At 31.6% G+C, this 20,962-nt stretch overlaps 2 protein-coding genes across 13 annotated transcripts in view; one reads left to right on the top strand and one right to left on the bottom strand.

Moving 5' to 3' along the window:
* The window catches only part of Glut1 (Glucose transporter 1), a 356,436-nt gene that overhangs the window by 136,000 nt on the left and 199,474 nt on the right, over positions 1-20,962 (bottom strand). The gene's annotated exons all lie outside the window — the stretch shown is intronic.
* On the top strand, positions 935-15,259 carry LOC111504081 (uncharacterized). 2 transcript variants are annotated; one of them, XM_023158570.2, is made up of 3 exons: positions 935-1,052; positions 10,845-11,096; positions 14,696-15,259. In XM_023158570.2, exons 1-3 carry the CDS (start codon positions 1,050-1,052, stop codon positions 14,897-14,899), a joined length of 459 nt encoding a protein of 152 aa, XP_023014338.1. In that variant the 5' UTR covers positions 935-1,049; the 3' UTR covers positions 14,900-15,259. The 2 variants fall into 2 exon arrangements, with proteins under 2 accessions (XP_023014338.1, XP_023014337.1); XM_023158569.2 differs by lacking the exon at positions 935-1,052 and adding an exon at positions 8,082-8,186.

Here is a 20,962-nt window from a genome sequence, read left to right as displayed (position 1 = left end):
AGGGAAGCCAGAGCCACCCAAATCAATAGGGATCCAACTTGATGACCTGAACCTGGACGAACTTCATTCAATAAAAACCGCAATAATGGAAAACGAACCGATTATATCTTTCAAAGACGTAGCACATATCCCAAGTTTATGGACGATGTTTATCTACTTGGTCCTAGTATCAGTCTGTTTGTACCTACTGCACAAGAAGATTGGCTTCAGAGGGTGCAAAACCAATGGACCATCCAAACCAAGTCAAGATATCGAGATGTCTAGGGTTCAACTTCCTCGCTGACCCTCCTATGTTGAATCTTCGGGGGGAGGAATTATATCGCCCGTTCCCATGTGAACCACTGACCATGCTGAAGCAGAATCTCGCGATTCTGGGAAACTGATGTGCAAGCATTCTTATCTTCATGGGAAGAATACTTTTGTAATTCAGTTATAATTTTGCTCTCATACTGTTAACATCAATTTCTGTCAATAAAATTAATTTTTAAAAAAAGGACTTTGACATCCGAAAGTTATATTTCATGCATTCCCAAAAATCTTACTTACAATAATTTCATAAAATTATCATACAATCAAGTCATTTGCCTACTTAGTTTCGATAATTATCAATTTGCTAATCTTCAACCGTTACTTTTGTCTCTACACATAGGTATTCAATGTGACTATCCGAAGAAATAAAATACTTTCAACGTTTTTTTTTATCACGGAGATATTTCACATCATTCTACAAATTTTAAAGAAACTGAACTAACAATGTACTACTATGTACTACTAGATGTAAAAGTATTGTAGCCAACCAGGTGTGATAACATCAGCATCAATTGTCACAAAATATGAACTACATTTCCAAGTAGATTTATAACGTATCGAAGTGATAACGACATGTATGTTTTCAATGAATACTCTCGTTTTTTATGTAAAATGAAAGAGAAAATCATAATGGCATGTTTACTAGATGTGTTTAAGGTATGTGACATCTGCGATGTATTCGAGTTCTCTAGGAGAAATGTGTGATAAAATTTTAAATTATAGTTACATATCGAAATGAAATGGTAAGTTTTATTATTATTTTTTCAATCAGTTCATTTAAATGAAAATTTGAACGTTACAAGATTTGTTAAAGTTCATATAGATCTATTTTCATATTCAGTTCCCTGAGGTGGTTCTGGATGATAATAATATCAATATGCGAAATTTTCTCCTTTCATTTTACATTCTTTGGAAACGTCACCGCCGACTAGACGTCTAGTGTAAATGAATGAAGAATGACGAATTCAAATCGGGAAAAAAAAATTGAAAAACTGATATTGATGTTCGAAGCGACATGTGATGATTCAAACTCTTGTCATTTTCAAATTGTTGGGTACTGATATATGGAAATTTAAAGAATTTGTATGGAATTTACGTGTAATGATCACAGGCTGACTTCGTCGCCAACCTCTAAAAAACTATCTTGCATGATAACCGAAAGCAATCTGAAATTCATATCACCACCACAATGATACGATCACGATAGAAAGTGCTAGGATTCATTTTAAAATAGCAGATATCATAATTTCAGCTGATAATTACGGCCTTTTCTCAAATGTGTCGAAAACAATTAAATGAACTGATATCAAATTGACGAAACCCGAAGCAAACTAACTCTACTTGAGTGATTATGTGGGACAAAACTATAATAAATATTCGAATAAAATTATCTCGTTAACTTCATTACGATATTAGTGATATAATGGTATCACGACAAAATTCCTAGTTGATTCAGTTTGAGTAATAACGAAACAATACAATTTACAAGTTTGCAGCAAATCAACGACAATACTAATAAATAGGAAAAGAATTAGGTGATGAAATATTCGAATATATAGAGTGTAATGATTTAACGTTTCTAATAATACAGGCTTATTTATTTCGATAGAAAACAACAATTTTTGAAAAAGCATATCAAAAATGATATTCAATTCAAATGTTGAACAATTTACTCATTTTTTATTCCTAACAATAGTTCAGTCTACAAGGAGCTCTAATTTTCCCTTCCAGATCTAGTACAATTGGAAAAAAATATTATATCATCTGAATCATTACCTTCTGTTATATTTGCATTATCAAGAGTATTTCCATTTCGATCATTACTATTCATATTCTGATGCGAACTTACTGTTTCTCAATTTTTATTCGTTCCAGTAACACTTTTTTGTGAGATTTTCTCTGGACAGTTACAAAACTGTATCACGTGTTTCGCTGTACCATAGCTTCACCAGCTTACTAGATTCTATTTAATCTGTGCTTTATATATCAACAATTCCAATCATGTGACCTTCTAACTAGGTTAGGTTAAGTTAGGTTAGGTTAGGTTATTTTTCATAATTTTAATAATACATACTTCATTCAATTTTCCAAACACCCAGTGCCACAACTCTGCCAACATCGTATTTATTATTTTTTGCTATTTGCAAAATCAATTTTTGATTTTTTTCTGTAGTTATTTTTCCAAAAATATTTCAACACTTTTTCTACCAGCACAAAAATACACTCAACACCTTATGGCAGTTCCCAGTTAGTACCGTAGGTATATATTTTTTTTTTCTGGCAGCAATGAAATGCTTTTCAAAATACGTCATTGAAGAAATTTTATAACTCTCTATATAATTTTTCATATTTCAAGAGCCCTTTCTGACTCTGTATTGGGTCTCAAATTTCCCAACACTGTATAACAGTGTGAAATTTTCAAAATTTTCGAACAGTCTGTACCCACAATTTTCATAATTGTTTTCAGTAACTTCTTTGAATTTGAAAGAAAGACTAATTACTATATCCGAGTTTAGGTAAAACTAATGAAATTTTTAAATACCTTGAACATTATGATGTTCAAAAATTTCAAAGTTTACCTAAACTTAGGTAAAGTTATTACTCATTATCTGAGTAGAAGGCCACATAATTAGAGTTGAAAGTATACAAAATACAGATCAAGTAGAATTAAATTAGTATAAAAAGGCTGGATGAAGCTACTTTATAGCGAAACACGTGTTGCGGTTTTGTGAATTGTCTGGTGGAAATTTTGCAATAAAGTGTTACTTCAATAAGTTATGGATTTTCATCACGTATCGGCCAGTCCCATCTCATATTATTTTCATTCGAATCATTCTTGAAAACCCTAATAAACTTTTTATTTCTATCACATACACATATCACATTGTAATTTCTACATTGTATGTCTAGGTTTCTTATGGATATGACACGATAAGGGCGTATTGCTATATTACAATAATACCATGTGAAAGTTTTCTTTTACATAAAGAGCTTTACTAAGTTTGAATTTGTCCCTCAATTAAACCATTTGACTGAGAATGAAACGTGTTCGATTTAATGTGAGTCAATTGCCACACATCCGAAAACTTTGAAATGCAAAGTTGCGGACTTCCATCACTGATCTGAATTTTCGGAATGTCATATTTAGCAAATATTGATTTCAAGCTTATGATTATTTGTGTTAACGATAAGCTGTCAACGCATTTTGTCAATTCAATATATTTTGATAAATAAATGTCCACTAACAAATATGGTTTATTGTTGAAAAAGAATAAATCACAAACCACCTTTTTCGCGAATTATGCACAGGTTTCACCGAATATAAGTTTCAAAATCTTTCGATATTCCTGACCAGAAAAATATAGCCCTTGCTTTGTTTTCAGTTTTATTTATACCCATGTGATCATATTTGAGTCTTTGTTTGCGTATTTTCGAAGGAATAATCAATTTTTCACTTTTATACAAAAGACCCATATGCCTCCCTTGATGTGTGTTTGATTTAATAAAAAATTCGTACTTATTTTACAATCTAGGACCTTCCAATTATTTTTGTTCTAGCCAGTGTCTCTTACATATTTCAACAACTTTGGTGGTTCTTATCATTCGCTGTAGTTTTTTTCAATTCGGCGATTCGTCGATGAGTAGTGTTCGAATTCTACCTGAGCATACAAATTTGTGTTTCTATTTCTTTCTTAAACTTTCCAACTCCTGCTGAAAGTTCTACAAATGACCAGGACAATGTATCGGCAATGTGAAGTTCCTAACCGGGTTTATGTACGAGACCAATATCATACCTCTGTAGACGTATACACTTGCTTTATAGCTTAGGGAGACAATCATGTTATGATTTGGACAAGAGGTTCGTAATCAGTATCCAGAAGTATTGAATTACCATAAATATACTCGCAATCCTTTATCATCAATATATTGCAGTAATTGGGCACACTATAGATCTTTCGTCTTTTATCTCATTTTGCTGCTTTGAGATAATTTCGATAATTTTGGAACTTTTTTGTTAAAAAATTGCACTCCTCCGAAACATTTCCACTCATATCGAGTGGAGCAATACCTCGATATTCTGCTGTTACGTTTATTCCACCTGCTCAAAATTCACACAACTCTTTATTTTTCAACAATTATTCGCAGCAACATGTAATAATTCTACGTTTCCAATTCAGACTGATCCATTTCAATAAAAAACAACTGTTGAAAAACCACTTCTTTTGAATACTTATGATCCTAAAAAATATACTAAAAAATATTCAAAATGAAAATATCGTTTTGTATTTCTATTTGAACTCGAGTATAATACCGAAGTCATTTATTTTGAATAAGAACATATATTTATTAAATAATGCTAACAAAAATGAAAAGAGTCACACAACATACATTAGTATAAGGTCCATCACTTCCTAAAATATGTACATGGCGTAATGATCGCCTTTATGTAAGCTCAGTGACAGATTTTGTATACGACTTTGAGAAACAAACAAATGGAATTAAAAAATATTCACAATTGCCGATTTAAAAAATGAGGTATGTTTAAAATCCTTTACTTTTATCTAAAACACTATTTTTGAACAGTTTTCATTAAAAACAATAAAAATTTTACAGAGTGAACTAGTCAGTAATGTTGATAACCCAAAAGACAGTATGAGGAGAACACTCCTACTATATCTGACACTGTAGGAGTAGGAGATGATACTGAATGACACATTTCTAGAAGAATAGTCATATTTATATACAGTAAACAGTTTATGTGGAAAGAGTGTCGCAGATAATCATTGCTAGTTTCATTGAGTAAAACTGTTTGCCACTAGAAAACCGCGAATAGGTCCATTAGAAAACCGCGAATCGGTCAATTCTTGGTCAAATAATAATCAGTAACACACGATGCAGAATATTCCTAGGCAAAATGAGTTTTCACAATAACGATTAACGACATGAAAAATTTACTGTGTAGTCCTCATTAGATCCTAAATACCTTCTTCGTATATCAGGAATAAATCACGACAACTATTTGTTAGTATGAAAAGTAATATTACGAGAAAATCCAAAAACTTTGCATCATTCTTCATGGTGACAACTAGAGCTATTATAATTCACATTGAACAGTTGAGTATTTGAAGAAAATGACTCATTCCCCATATTTCCAGAATTATCGATTAGAGATTTTTTGTTTTTCTATGCCGAACAAAAATGTGCGGATAGTGATTTTCTCAAGAAGTTGTTGAATGTCTTCCCAAACCATGTATTTGAGCTATCAACCTCAGAGTTGAAAACATGCCAAAATATATTCATTTGAGTGATACTGAAACAGTTTCAGATTTTTTTCCCTACTTTTATGTAAATCATGGAAGAAAAGATGATTATTATTGAAAATGACCTTTGAAACGGTTCTACTTGTTCAAGAAATCTTCCATTTATTAGCTTGCTACCATGATGAATAGAAACTTTTTTCATATCAACTTATAATAAGAAATGATTGTTGAAGATTACACGGAACTATGGAACGCTTTGAATTTGCCTTCTGAGAGGCAAATATATCTCTATGATGCTGTTATAATAAAGCTGTATAATAATATATATATATATATATATATATATATATATATATATATATATATATATATATATATATATATATAAAATCGACAAAGGTTAATGCAGTCAAGCTGCTGGAAAATAATTCCATCAAGTACTTTTCTGGTTTTTCACATTTTGTCTTCAATCGAGGACCGCCTGCCCGGTACTGACAATGCCCAATAGGCTGAAACAGCTGTCTACCGTGGCTCTTAAATTGAAATCAATATGGGAATGATCAGAAAGTATTTATCTATTTATATAGATATATTTATATATGATATATATATACAGAGATATAGATATTATTGAGTGTGTATGATATAAATCATATATATATATATATATATATATATATATATATATATATATATATATATATATATATAATGCTGTTCGTGTACTGGTGGTTTATCTTGGTTTTCGTCCTTTCTAAAAGTCGACATTTCGTTCATTCTTAATCTAAACTTCTTCCTCCTTAAGAATGAACGGAATCTCGACTTTTAGAAAGGACAAAAACCAAGATAAATAAATTTCAGTTCCATACCACCAATACACGAAGAACTTTGGAAAGATTTTCAAGGAACTAGGTATGAAGGTGGTTTTTAAAACAAGTCATACACTACAGAACCTTTTAGGAAGTCCAAAAGACAAAGTCGAGAATTCGACAAAGTACTGAATTTCTCAAAATGAGATATAAGGAACACTTAGCACACTTAAAATATGGAAGACTTAAAAATCATCAGTCGCCCATCATATTTTGCAACAAAACCATTCCATAGCCTTCAGTTCACTAAGATTAGTTAGACAAGATACCAACAACAGGCATCTAGATGCCTACGAGAGTGTAGGAATAAGTAAACATAATAATATTATGAATAATGATGGTGGACGAAAACCTAATAGTATACTAAATAGTTAACATAATATTTCGTTTATTAGATTTACCTGACTATTACATAAGGACACATTGTAAAATTAATTCAAGACAAGTAGATTGGGCAATATTGTGAAATTAATTTAATGAAGATTATAATATTTTTATTATTGGATTTACCTAACTATTACATAAGGAGACATTGTAAAATTCATTCAACACTAGTAGAAACACTAGTGAAATTAATTTTATATAGTTTAGGATATTTCAATTATCAAATTTACCTGACTATTACATAAGGACACATTGTAAAATTAATTCAAGACAAGTTGATGAAACAAATTGTAAAATTAATTCAAGACACTCAAAACGCAGGTACCTAGAACAGAAATCTATGGTATAAATAAGGATAGTGTATGTATGATTAGTTTGAACTTCCTCTTGAAGATGATAACGGCTTGGTGTTGGGAAAAACTCCAGTAATATTCATTACCACACCAAAGGTTCCAAACAGTGCATCTTAAGTACAATCATTTTCTGTTAGCAACAATATATTTCTCAAAGTTCATCACTTCCAAAAAACTAAAATACTCATGCTAGCACTCTTGGATTCACAAACTATTTAATTTTTATCCCTTTCCGTCCTTAACATGAACCCTGTATAGTACCCTGTATATTTATCATTTCACTCAGCTATAATTTTGCAACTATATTTTTTTTTCAGATTCAAATTTGGCAACACGCGATATCATAACTTTCTCAACGTATATTCATTATTTATTGGCTTCTACAACATATTTCGTCAATCTCCTATCATTTTCTGATTTAAATACTCAGTTTAACTTCTAGGTCATTAAATACCCTGAGTTCACAAACTGTATTAGTTTTTAAATAATTCAACACTACATTTCAACCATTTTGTCAGATATCACACAAACCAAAAAAGATATTTTGTTTTGGTTTATTATGGGAAGACCCACAAGAAGGTGATATCTTATTTTAATGAAAATAATTTTTCTGCAAATGTTGAAGTGAACAAACTGAATAGGATAATACTCGTACAGAGATGTTAAAGTTTTACGCACCGTATAACATATTGTCCAACGAATCCTCAGTGTTCAAAAACGTGTGTTTCATTGTTCAAACAAGCACAGCAATACCCATAAAGTAACATTACTTCCCGTTGTGAGCTCAAGATCAAGGGAAAGTGTGAGCATGCTGGGACCGTGCAGATTCTACGGGGAGGAACTCGCCGCATACCCGCTGATGTATTGAAGTGGGATTTTGATTTGAACAAGGGGGCCCTTTCACACGAAACACTATAAAATCTCTTTCGTTTCAGTTGGTATTCAGTTCAGTTTCAGTCCTCTTGACCATCCTCTAACATTTCACCAACGCAACCATGCAAATTTACATCGTAAGTAGAATATATGATACCTGTGGATTTCGGTGAAACTATTAGTGGTGCTGTGCTAATTTTTGAGTTGGACTGAAAATTTCATTTGTGATTCATCTACGCAACACTGATACTAAAAATATTTTTCGATAATTAATTCAACCCATTCAACCAGTGATTAATCAATCTTTAGGTGTGAAGGGACAAATAGAGATACAGCAAGTTTATTGAAATTTGAAAAATGTTATATAATATACAGGCTCAATTGCAAATCTTGAATTGATAGTAAGACGCTATATGGCGGAAAATTCATCAAACGATTTTTTTCTGTGAAGTAGAAGTCGGTGTGCCTCCTTAGGCGTCACGGATTTAGGGGTGAATCATTGGGGATAAAAAAATTCTAAGGGAAAAAATGAAAAAGTTCAACATAACAATAGATTTTTGTCGAAAATTCAATTAATACTAACATCAAATAATTCTTTTGCGGTGGTTTACAAAGTTTATAAACCGATGAAATATAAAAAATATACTTCCGAGTTAGATTACAGACTCAATGCTGTTTGCTATTTGTCGAATACACAATTAATTCATACAAACATGATCAAGATGATAAATGAGAAATATTATTATAACAATAGAATAGGAATTATATCGATGATGTTCAAACAATATGAAATAACTCGTATTAGTTTTGACAAATATGTTTTTATGCATAAATGTATTGTTAACCCTATAGGATGTTGTCAAAGTATGTTGGACTTCAAATAGATTTATCTTAAAAACATATCCTGAAATTTTTTAAGGTTTTGTTAGTTAAATGATTTTTTCGAATTATTTCAAGCAACTGAATCGTCATGAACGAGTAAAAAGTCAGAATATTTTAATTGTTTTGAAGTTTGCTAAAACATTTTGGAAAACTATTTCATTTCACTTCTTTATATACCTGTTATCTATCGATATTATGAATTACTTCACTATTTTTTTAGATAACAATTAAAACATACGTAATCGAAAAAATGAATCCGCATATTGCTTAATTTTAACAAAAAGTCAAAAAGAGAGCTACTGAAACTTCCACTACTGATATACAATATTGTTGAGGATCATTTATCTGAAATTTTTGTTGAAGGTCCTGAGAGTTGAAACAATAGACTTTCAAATCCATTTCCCAACGCATATAGTGTATATACAATAAAAAACGGTATCGTAAAATTTTTTTCAATACAATAAAAATACTTTTCCCACACAACAGAACTTGAACAATTCTCTTAACATCCGTTTTACTAACCAAGTTGGAATCATAAGATTACTAAAATTAATTAATCACAGGTTGTAAAGAATAAGAGCGAAAGTGCTCTAGAGATGTTTTGATTCTACCTATCGCAAAACTTAGTATTTATTATATTCGTAAACATAATTCACGGTTATAATAAGTCTTAACAAAAGTTTGTGTTATTCGGTGAATTATTTAATTGTGACACAACTAGAAATACAAATCAATTCAAAGAACTAAGATTATTAAATACAAGAAAAGAAGAAAAAAATTAACAAAAGTTAATTTGCATATTTGAACATGACTGAATTAAAATTTGTTATGGACAACTGATGACAAAAGATGAAAATGAAAAAATTATTCCCCCTTATTCAAAAAGTTTGTCGAATTAAAATTTGCAATCAATTACAAAGTAATGCTATTCAGTGAAGGAAATTATAAATGTCTGTAAGTATTGCTTGAAATAATAAATATCCAAGAAAATTTCTCAGTGAATAACTCATTCTTTCTAGATCAAATCATGGAGATTTTGTTTATGGTAATCTATTAATAAAATTTAAGCAAAACAGTACTTAGGAAGTATGAAGTTTCCTACTATTCATTGGGTTCATAACTTTCCACAACCTCAACAATGAACAAAGCTGAATGAAACGTTATGAAGGAAAAACTCAAAAATTGATCCCGAAAAGTTATCTCGTAATATAAACCACTGAAGAGTCCAATTAGTCAGTAACTCGAATTCATTTCAGGGTGAACTTTTCTGTTTGTACTTCATATTGATTTAGTTTTGTTCATTTTCCACCTTGTGAGGGATTATAAATCCAGAGATCAGTAAATACATCGACCATTCCACAAAAATTGTCTTTCAAAGAATATTTACAAATATCTTTAATGAGAAAATTGCCCATGTCTCCAATCAGATTGCTAAAATGAAATGGTTGTGAATGTCTAACCTGAGATAATCCGACGCTTTAGAGAAAAATAATACCTACATCGTCTCTTCATTCACTAGATGTAAATTATTATTCGTATTACCAAGTCACTCCTCAGTCCTATTCCGGAAATATTTTACTCCAGCCGTCATAATTAAAATTCATTTCTTATCAATTAGTTTCTTTTATTTGAGTATCAGTTCAAACGCTGATGAAAATCAAGTTTCTTGAACAGCTGAGACTAACTACAAATGAAAATTGTTACATTATGAATTACTATTCTGTAGCCTTCGAACTTTAATGCATTATAGATCAGTGAATTGAATCATTATTTTGTTCTCTGATAGGAAAGCTTGTGTTATGCCAGTACTTTTCAGTAATTGTAAAATTTAGATCAAGTGTGAGGCTGAACTTCGCCTATTTTGTAAACTCAAAAGAAATGAAGACAACTGTTATTATATTTACAATTTTCAGGTATTTGCCGTCGCAATCTTCGCGGTAGTGCAGGCCCGACCAGGCGGCGGCTACGAACATTTCAATCTAGCAGGTTATGGAGGAGGTAGTGAAGACCACTACGGAGGCTTGGAGATCTCAGGAGGTGGCTACGAATCCGTCGGAGGTGATCACGAAGCCCTTGGAGGTGGTGGCTATGAAGCGGAAGGGCTGGGAGGAAATGAAATTGGACATGGGGGTGAAGAACACCATGAGGAATACGTCGATTATCATGTAAGATATTGGTAATCCCTCGACATCGATAACTCAATGTTCAATTCAGTCTGGTGCAATTCCGTTTCTTATAATCTTTTTCTATTTCAGTCACCATCCTTTATCATTTTTCAATAAAAAAAGACCCGGGTATAATAATGAATAGCTGTTGCCCACAACTTCATCCGTGTATAGACTCCAATTTTTCGATTTCCCAGATTTCCTAGGGATAATTTGCCTTTAATTTATAAGAAAATCTTTTTACAAACTATATAGTTATCCAAAGTCATAGCTGATTTAACCGATAGCAAATTATTAATATGATTCTTAGAGTTATCATAAACCAAACACTATATGTTGGGTAAAGTTTACCACAATATATTAGCGAAAATCGCTTTCAAGTTTTCTAAGAAACTGTTTTTCAGAATGGCGCCTTAAAAACGCACAAAAGAGTGGACGAAAATTCTGAAAATTTTTGTTCTGGGTTATACTACTCATTAAATATCTTCCATAAACAGGCAGCGATCCGTTACACTTTTATTATATGTATTGATATATCGATATTTCAATTGTATGGTCTTTGACATATTCTATTTCTTCGAATGCATTATTGTGTGATTCAACAGAAAATCTTCATAATTCGAAATGTTTTATTTCCATGCAACGAAACTAGAACAGTTGAAGTTAAATCGTTCGAAATATTTGAAGATAGACTCATTCCGGAAAACCTACAATAAGAGTTCGACAATATCATAAACGACATAGAAATAAACATTCTTATTTTTTTGAACGTGTACCATCTCTATCTTTTGAAAATCATTTATATGATTCGAAAAACGTTCAAAGAATTCAAGCCAAAATGCATTTCTACTTGTTTTGTTGAATGATTCAATTCTTTTTCTAGTTTTGATTTCCATTTCTGCTTAGTTATTTGAATATTTACTGCTGCATGGTTGAGAAGTACTTCTTGATTAAAGTGAAACTAAAAACAATAATTTTATTCTCAGTTTGTCAACGCGAATAAGAAGACAAAAACTAAATGATATATCAAAACATTGAATTTGTGATCTGGGATATAAATAATGGAAAATCACATGCATCAATGTACTTAAATAAAAGATCATGTTATTTTATATTTGATTTGAATGAGAAACATCTTTGTTAAATGTCAAATGAAGACTATAGAACTGCATTGCTCATTATTAGCAATTTATTTTTGGTTGATAAATAATAACATTGATTAATATATACTAATGCCTCTTTCATGCACGCAATTATTATCATATGTCGCATTGTGACAAAAGCGCGGCGTTTTCAAATATAACTTCACCTTACTTATTAGGGTGTTTTTTATTTTTTACATAGTTCATCAAAAGAGACTATTGACGTAATTGAAGAATTCATCATTGTCTTGTCTTAATTTTGTATTGAGTTCATAATATTCTCCGCTAAGGATTCTAATCAAACCCAACGTCTTTGTCGTCTTCTTCCATTTGTATGTTAGTAGGTGATTGACAATGTTTCATGATGAATTTCATCAGTTCGGACTTCCATTGTCCGATATTATATGAAATCATTTGAAATCCCTGAAAGAACTGATAAAAAAGAAAAATAAAAAATGTATAGCTGAAAATAACTTTTATATTAAGCGAAAAAACCCTGAAATGCTATAATAGTGAAATAAAATACGAGTAAAAATAGAACAATTGAACAAAAAATAAAAATTAATTAAGAGATTCCAAGCCAAGTTACTTCACGATGTTTCGATTGTTAGTGCCCACAGTTAGTATCACGAGTGATGACTGAGTCTTTACCCTGAGTCATCACCCGAAGACGATTGTGGATACTAACAATCGAAACGTCGTGAAGTGACTTGGTTTGGAATCTCCCAATTTTTCATTTTCATTTTTTGTTCAATTGTTCTATTTTTACTTGTATTTTATTTCACTTTTGTTCCAATTCAGAGATATTTTGCCTAATATAATTGCTATTTTCAGCTATTTTTTTCTATTTATTTTTATTAGTTCTTTCAGGGATTTTGATTCATTTTATATATCAGACAATGGAAGTCCGAACTAATGAAATTCATAATAAAATATACAATACTTGAAACCAATTTTTCATCATATTTGTTTGTTTAGAAAGATGGCAATTCATCGAATGTTTCATTTCAACATATTATTTTATTTGAAGCTGACGCGTGGCAAGAAACCCAACTTGGGGTATACATTTCATTCGAAAACGCCGCGATTTCTGTAGCAAAGCAATAAACGATAGAAATCGTGTGCATAAATGAGGCCTGAAAGGAATAGCCATTCACCTTTTTGTGTCCCGTCCCGCAATCCATCTGATCAACAGATTCTCAATAATTTTTTCATATTCTTATGTATTGTAGTTTTTCTTGTCACTGACGATGACGCTTCATGACGTTTTCATTTTGCCCTAGTGCCTTATTGTCCCCATTTTGATTATGAAACACGAACCATTGCCATCTTTTAACTATCCAATAGAAGTTATGAAGTTCTTAAATTCACGCTTTCATTCTCCTAAACAATGTCTTTTAGAAATACGGAATCACGAGATATATTCAACATATTATGTCACTGAAGTACCGGCATGACGACCTGTATTATAATCACGGACCATATATGTTTTCTAAACATATCCTTCCGTGATTTCGTATGCAGAAGAAGCGAAACAGGTTGATCGGAATTAGTATGTAACGTATTAGTTGTTTGTTGTCACTTTTCTCGAGTAATCTGAGTAGAAAGCGAGAAAAAGTTTATCCGTATTTAACGATTTTTTATGCTGACACAGTAATTGGTAATAAGCATCTTTTCTTTAATATTTACTCTTGGCATAGGCAATTATATTTGTTTCCTTAGTTTTAATGATATGCAGAACGAAAACATTGAGACCTAATAACAGTTTTGATTTTGACGTTCGTTGGTCATTTTAATATGATCAAATTGCGTGAGGAGATTGAGGAAATCCTTAGGCGTTAATGAACTTATTATGGCTGTTTTGTGTTGATTCATACTTATAATGCACTGAATTTAATGAGCTGAATATCATTAGATGTAGAGCAGATACTTCCTTTAACACTTTGCAATTCAGATTATTTAGGATTGGTTGGATTTTATGAGAATTAAAATGAGAGAACAGAAATATCAAAAATTTAATCACAAATACATGAATGTTACGCGGAAAAATTAATTTGCTAGATTGATGACCTAGTTATTTTGTAGAAATTTATGAATATAGAATGAAAAAACGTTTATTATTTGTTACGACGAAGTTATTTTCCTTATTCTATAGAAAAAATTGATACCGATGAGGTAATTGAGGTTGAATTGGAATGCAGAAATGAGGGCTTAGGAAAATTAGTACCCTAGCTTATCATTTTTATGTGGCACAGCTACTGTTATATTCCTTTTTTAAAAATTTCGTTAGTAATATTATTAATTAAAATAGATCTGATCCTGTATATGGAAGGATATAAGGTGTTTGTAAGCAATGTTGAAAATATTTTTCGAAAACCATCAATGTACCATTGATGAATACTTCCGTTCAGTTTATCCTACTGCCCACCAAAATAGCACTGATGACATTGTTTACAGGCCCCTGCTAAGTACCACTACGACTATGCTGTACACGATCTTCATACCCACGATATTAAATCACAGTGGGAGACCAGGAATGGCGACAAAGTCAAGGGGGAATACACCCTAGTGGAACCTGATGGTTCAAAAAGGATAGTATCGTACACAGCCGACAAACATATCGGATTTAACGCTGTTGTGAAAAAAGTTCACGATTACTAATTTGAAATAAATTTAATTTATTTTCGTTCGTTTTCCTAATCAGTATTTTCAATTATTTTCACACGTTACTGAAAAATATTGTGATCCTTTTTCGGAAGGAAAAACTTTCGGAAAAGAATCTCTTGAACTCCAGGCTGTTCTTTCTCAGTTTTCCAATTGCCATAATTTCATAATAATCTATGTACACAATGCAAACAGATACTCCTTCTTTGTGTTCATGGTTTCGTCTATGTAGCCCTCATTTATAACTTTTTTTATTTATATTGTTTTAGTTGAGTGAGATGATCCTCGAGTATTATTTTGTATATAGACCTTATATGTTATCTTATTTACTTCGAATAAAAATGTTATTTTTTTGAACTTAGATTTTTACTTACCTCCATTCAACGGTATTTAGAATAGATTAGTAATACTGATGTTCCATAGTTTCATGGATATCGATTTCATTTTTACATATATGTAACGCGGTGAAAATCTAAGTTATTCCATTCCATTACATTATTATAAATATAAGAGATCCTTGATTTTTCATCAACTCAAATCATTCATAATATTATATTCAACTGAAACGATTTCTGATTTGACAGTTGCTGGTTTTTATTGGCTAAGAAAATTAACTACAACTAGAAATATTCCGAATCAGAACTTTTATATTTTCATAAATGAAAAATGTATCCCTCAGGCCTAAAGACTACATATAATGAATGAGTTTATTAGTATGAAGATCTGTTGTTCCTGACAATCCATACCTCACATATGACCAACAAAGTAGAAAACTCAGCTTCAACTTAATACTTCAGTACAGTTGACTTCTTTGAATGGAAGGGGTTATATTTTTAGAAGTGATTAATTTTTGTATCGAAATGGAGTAGTAGAAAGCCAAAAACTTTCTTTCCCAAAAATTAATCACTCCTAAAAATATAACCCCTTCAATTCAAATAAGATTCCTCTTGGCTGAGATTAAATCAGATAGGTGAATGAATGACATTACGATGTCATCGATGACATAAGCAGATCAAGCTTATTCCATGACATTAAAAATCGTAATTCATGAATGAACTGTGTGTATTTTCTATAATGTTATCCAATTTGGTACTGAAGAGCCTTGGGGCAAGTGTCTTAAGGCGAAACATCGGTGTATGCCAGTGAGGGTGACAGTGAAGTTGACTTCTATTGTTTCATTTTTGTGACTCAAAGCGAGAATTCCTTTCAAAGAGATATAAGAGCATTACATTTTTTTGGAATCAAGATGGAGAAGTAGAAGGTCAAAAACGTTCTTCCCCAAAAATTAATTTATCCTAAAAATACACACTTTCAATTTGAACAAGATTCCTATTGCTGGGATTTAATCAAATAAGCAAATGAATGTTATTGACATGGGTGGATTCAACGCATTCCGTGATTATGAACGAACGGAGTGTTTTTTCTTATAATGTTATTCGTATTTGCTACTGAAGATCCGACAAGGCAAGTGTCTTAGGGCGAAACATTGAATGTTTAGTAGTGAGGATGATAGTGTTTCATGTAAGTGAAATTTCACTTCTTTTATCAATTATATTGTATAGAAATCCTGTGAATGATATCCGATTCGATCCCACACGAATGTTTTGAATTCAAACGGAATAGAGGAAAGTGTTTTTCGTATAATTCAGCGTTCATATAAAAATATTTGTTTCGAAAGTATTTTTCTTTCGTGTAATTTAATGTTTATATGAAAAAAGCTATTTGGGGAGGGCTTTTTCTTCCATTTTATGTCTGAAAATTACTTCTTTGCATGATTTATCTTTGTATAAAGTTAAGTTTTGAAATTGAAAATTGAAAATCAATCTGTTCTAAAAATAAACCCTTTCAATTTATTAATAACTAATGTTTATAACATAATACAGGTCAGACAGTAGCCGGTTGGTTAACGATCTTTTCATTCAATCCACAGCTATCTGAATGTTGGTTCGATTCGAATGAATATACGATCGAATTTCGTCTGTCTGAACCATACTAAAAATCGTACATAGAAGGGTTCTGTCATGTATTCAGTAGAAGCGGCAACACGGCAGCGAATCCAGTTGTCAATCGTTTCACACGAAAGTTATTCCCGTTTGAAAAACTTGAAATGTTCGTAAACAAGGTTTTTTGTCGGATTGAAATGAGTTTCAAATTTTGATAAAATAGTGGCCAATTTTTCTCTTTCTTCATCCTCTTCGTACTCGAAAGTATTAAAGATTTTTATAGCTTCGTCTCCAAGTAAATTTAACAGGATAGCTATTTTAACAGGATCTGCTTTGGAGGTTTTTCCACTCGCAATTAGGTAAAGATCAAATTTTTGTTTCCAAAGTTTCCAGTTTCCACTGAGATCACCACTAAAACTGAATTCTTCCGGAGCTCTGGTTTGATCACCCATTGTGTTAAACCTTTTATAGTTTTGTTTTAGGAATTTACTAAAATCCCCTTTTATTATCAACTGCCGACTTCAACGGATAAATTTGGCAACATCTATTGTTCAACAACAACTGACCTAATAATTTCCTGGCAGCACAAACACAAAAACAAGTGATTTAGAGCACTTTACCGCTGTCACCATGTGAAATACTGATTGTTTCTAATAAGGGCATCATTGACAACTCTCTATATCACTTCCTTGATGTACTTTATTTATTAATAATGGATAACAATAGTGATTATATACAGTAGGTGCACACCATTGTGATGGCTGATTGACAACTGGATTCGCTGCCGTGTTGATGCTTCTACTGAATACATGACAGGTTCGACCTCGTCAATCTCTAGATTGCACAAGTTTGAACTTCTGAGGGTTGCCCTGCTCAAGGGGGAGGCAGCGATACACGCAGATTTCACATCCCAGGAATATACGAATATTAAATGAACTTAACTATCCATACTCAATAAATAATTTTTATATTTATATCAGTGTACTCTGAAATACTGACAATATACAAACATAAGTTTAGATCAAGATATAATTCAATAAGATGGAATGAAAAAGTAGCTCCCTTCTTCGCAAGGACATTTCTTTCTCTCTGTCTTTATTTCCTTGTGACCTAGCATCGACACAATTCAAGAGGTTTTTTCAGCATGTGTTTTTTAAAAACTATTTTGCATAATTTTCAAATTAAGATTTTTCATCGATATGGTGATATCAGTGCGATAAATTTAAGCCAAACTACAATTATATAGTTTTTGAGACCAGTGAGTGAATATGTAGAGTAAGAAACTATATGTTAAAAATTATATTCCGTAATATTATTGTGGAAACAATGTCATAGAAGAAACATGCATTAATAAAAAAAAAACAAGTTCAAACGAAGTGAAGTGAAAAAAGGAGTTTAATATTGCTTAAAGCAAGACTTCTGCATTCCCCTGAGAAAGCTTTCATTGAGAAGAGAACTTGTTATGATAGTGCCTCCCTTTCCCCTTCTTTGAGGAATTCAAGAAAGTCAAATATTGAACTTTTTGGCCTGAATATACATGTCTAGAAACCCTTCTATCATATTGTCCACCTAATAGAGAATTGTTTCAATATTATATGTGATGAAGTCGGCCGATACTTGATACGTATTCAATAAACACTTTATTGTGAGAATTTCACTAATCAGTTTTACAAAAACGTAACACGTGTTTCGCTATACATTAGCTTCTTCAGGCGTGTCTTTATAGTTTCCTTCACTAAAGACATGCCTGAATGAGCTATTGAATAGCGAAATACTTACGTTGCGTTTTTGTAAAAATGTTTAGTGGAAATCTCACAATATAGTGTATACTATACTATCTTGAATTTCGGTACCTTGTATACATTTCTTTATGAATGCAATTTCCAGAACTTATTTTTTATTTTTCGTTTGAACACTACTGTACATTATTCTAACACGTTTTCAAAAAGTTAGGTTGTCATTTCTTTCCATACATAAAGTTACACTTCACAAAATTCCAAGTTTTTCAAAAAGTAATTTACTGCCGTTGAAGAACCAGTTTAAGAAGTTCAACTACGAATATTTTTGGCGCGAGATGGTGCTGAGGTCAGTTCTCGTGGTTATTTCGTTGTTTGAATACGGATAGAATGAATTTATTAAAATTATGCAACAAGAAGTTGAAAAATATTTGAAAGAAGCAAACGCTCATATAACTGATGATTTCTGCCGCAGTGGCAAAGGAGACGGTTAGTACTTCAAGTTCTCTTCGACTACGGTCTACCAATACGAATTTCGTTCTCCACACTCATTGTTTGTTTTTTGTCTCATTTTTTAAATATCATTTATTTTTTCAATTGATCACATTTTTCATATTTCATTATTTATTTGTTTTCAGATATACTTCATTGCCAACTCGTAATCATCAGGAGTAAAATGTTTCTTGCACTCGATAACCCCTTTGACAAGGGTATGTTTGTCATTTAGAAACTTGTGAGTACTCCTGAGTAATTGGAGGGCATGTTATTAACATCTAATGTATATGCCAAAACCTCACAAAACGAACATAAAATCACTTAAATGAGCTAAAAGCAAACAGGCACTGTTCAAATGTTAAATTATTGTCTAGACCTCGCACATTTTAGCGCCCTCTGACGGTCTCGCCGATGGTGGGCCTCATTGTCAGGTTCTCATCCCAACTTTACGGGTGATATAATTATTTTCTTGTAAATTTTGTGGGAACATTAACAATAAAGTGGCTTTACTTTTTTGTACTTTTCAGAGACCACATTTTAATCAACAATGAAAGAAGATGCAATTTATCGCACTATGATTTTCGATACTTGTTTGGACGTTAAAGATTGAAATGAAATATCATCGAACTTTCATTGACTTTTCGCCCAATTTTAACTATACTATTGATTTGGGTGATCATGAATAGTGCAATCATCCATCCAAATTGATTCGATGATTTTTTTTTCAAATTATTTCTATTTTACAATATTTGAATCAAAATACGCAGCAAGGGCACATGCTCAATTTTTAAAATAATTAGGTTATTTCTCATCCATGAATCGAAATATAAAAGGAAACATGTCAAGATTTGCTCAATACATACCAATAAAATATTCACAGGACGTTATTCATAAAGGAAACATGTCGGTGATATGTTGTCCGTTATTGGAAAAAATGTATTTGGTCTCTTTTCTGCATATTCCCATTCATTTACATCCGCCCCAATTCCCCCGCTTCATGTGCACTTTCTGATTAATGAAGCGTAAAAACTCGGATATGTGGTGGTCAGATATGTATATGGGAGATTGCGTAAGGTTTATTTGCATGTCATTAGAAATCCAATAGTGATCTGAGCACATCGTGGTCTTTAAATTTCTCTAAGAAGTCTCATTACAAATACCTACGTTAAGTCTATTAGACGCTGAAGAGATCTATTTCGATGTCGAAGTTTTATTTTTTTATCGCCGTTTCTTCAAATGTTTGGCATCCAAAGTATAATATTCATATGTTCAATAAATTTGGAATATCTCTGAAACAATCATAATTACATAAAAATTAATTATCTACTATATTATTTATCATGTGGGGATAAAGGGTTTCTGTTGAATTGAGTTTTTATTAAAACGAATCAGTATTTCTATTTTGTTTTTAGTAGTAGTATACGAAAATCATTATATAACATTCTATAATTGATAAATAAAATGATACCTTCTTATGGGATGGTAAACTGCTTGGTAATGTAACGAATAACGGCGCTAGTATGTCTGGCTTTCATTTCTACTCACTCTAACACACAGCGCTAGCCGTATTTCGGACAAAAGATTCTCTCGCCTCTCTTCGTATGACTCAGTGTCCCGTGTGCGGTCGACATATATTGTTGACAGTGAGCATATAACGTAAAACTATCACCGCTTTTTAAGGTGAATATAAACATTTTATGAAACATGCTGATGATGATCCTCGGAACATTACAGAATCTCCTAACAAAAAGTTAGTTCAATAATATAATATAATACGATTAATCAATAACCATATATTACAAAAGTCTACTGCCGCAGCGTCTACATATTGAATTTCTATATTTCAGTATTCTATATTCTATATTTCAGTATTTAATCCTACAAAA

Source organism: Leptinotarsa decemlineata, unplaced genomic scaffold, assembly GCF_025532065.1.
Source record: "Leptinotarsa decemlineata unplaced genomic scaffold, Ldec_3_MD MMD2_tig00000035_RagTag_RagTag, whole genome shotgun sequence".
Lineage (NCBI taxonomy): Eukaryota > Metazoa > Arthropoda > Insecta > Coleoptera > Chrysomelidae > Leptinotarsa > Leptinotarsa decemlineata.
This window is presented reverse-complemented; position numbering and strand designations above follow the sequence as displayed.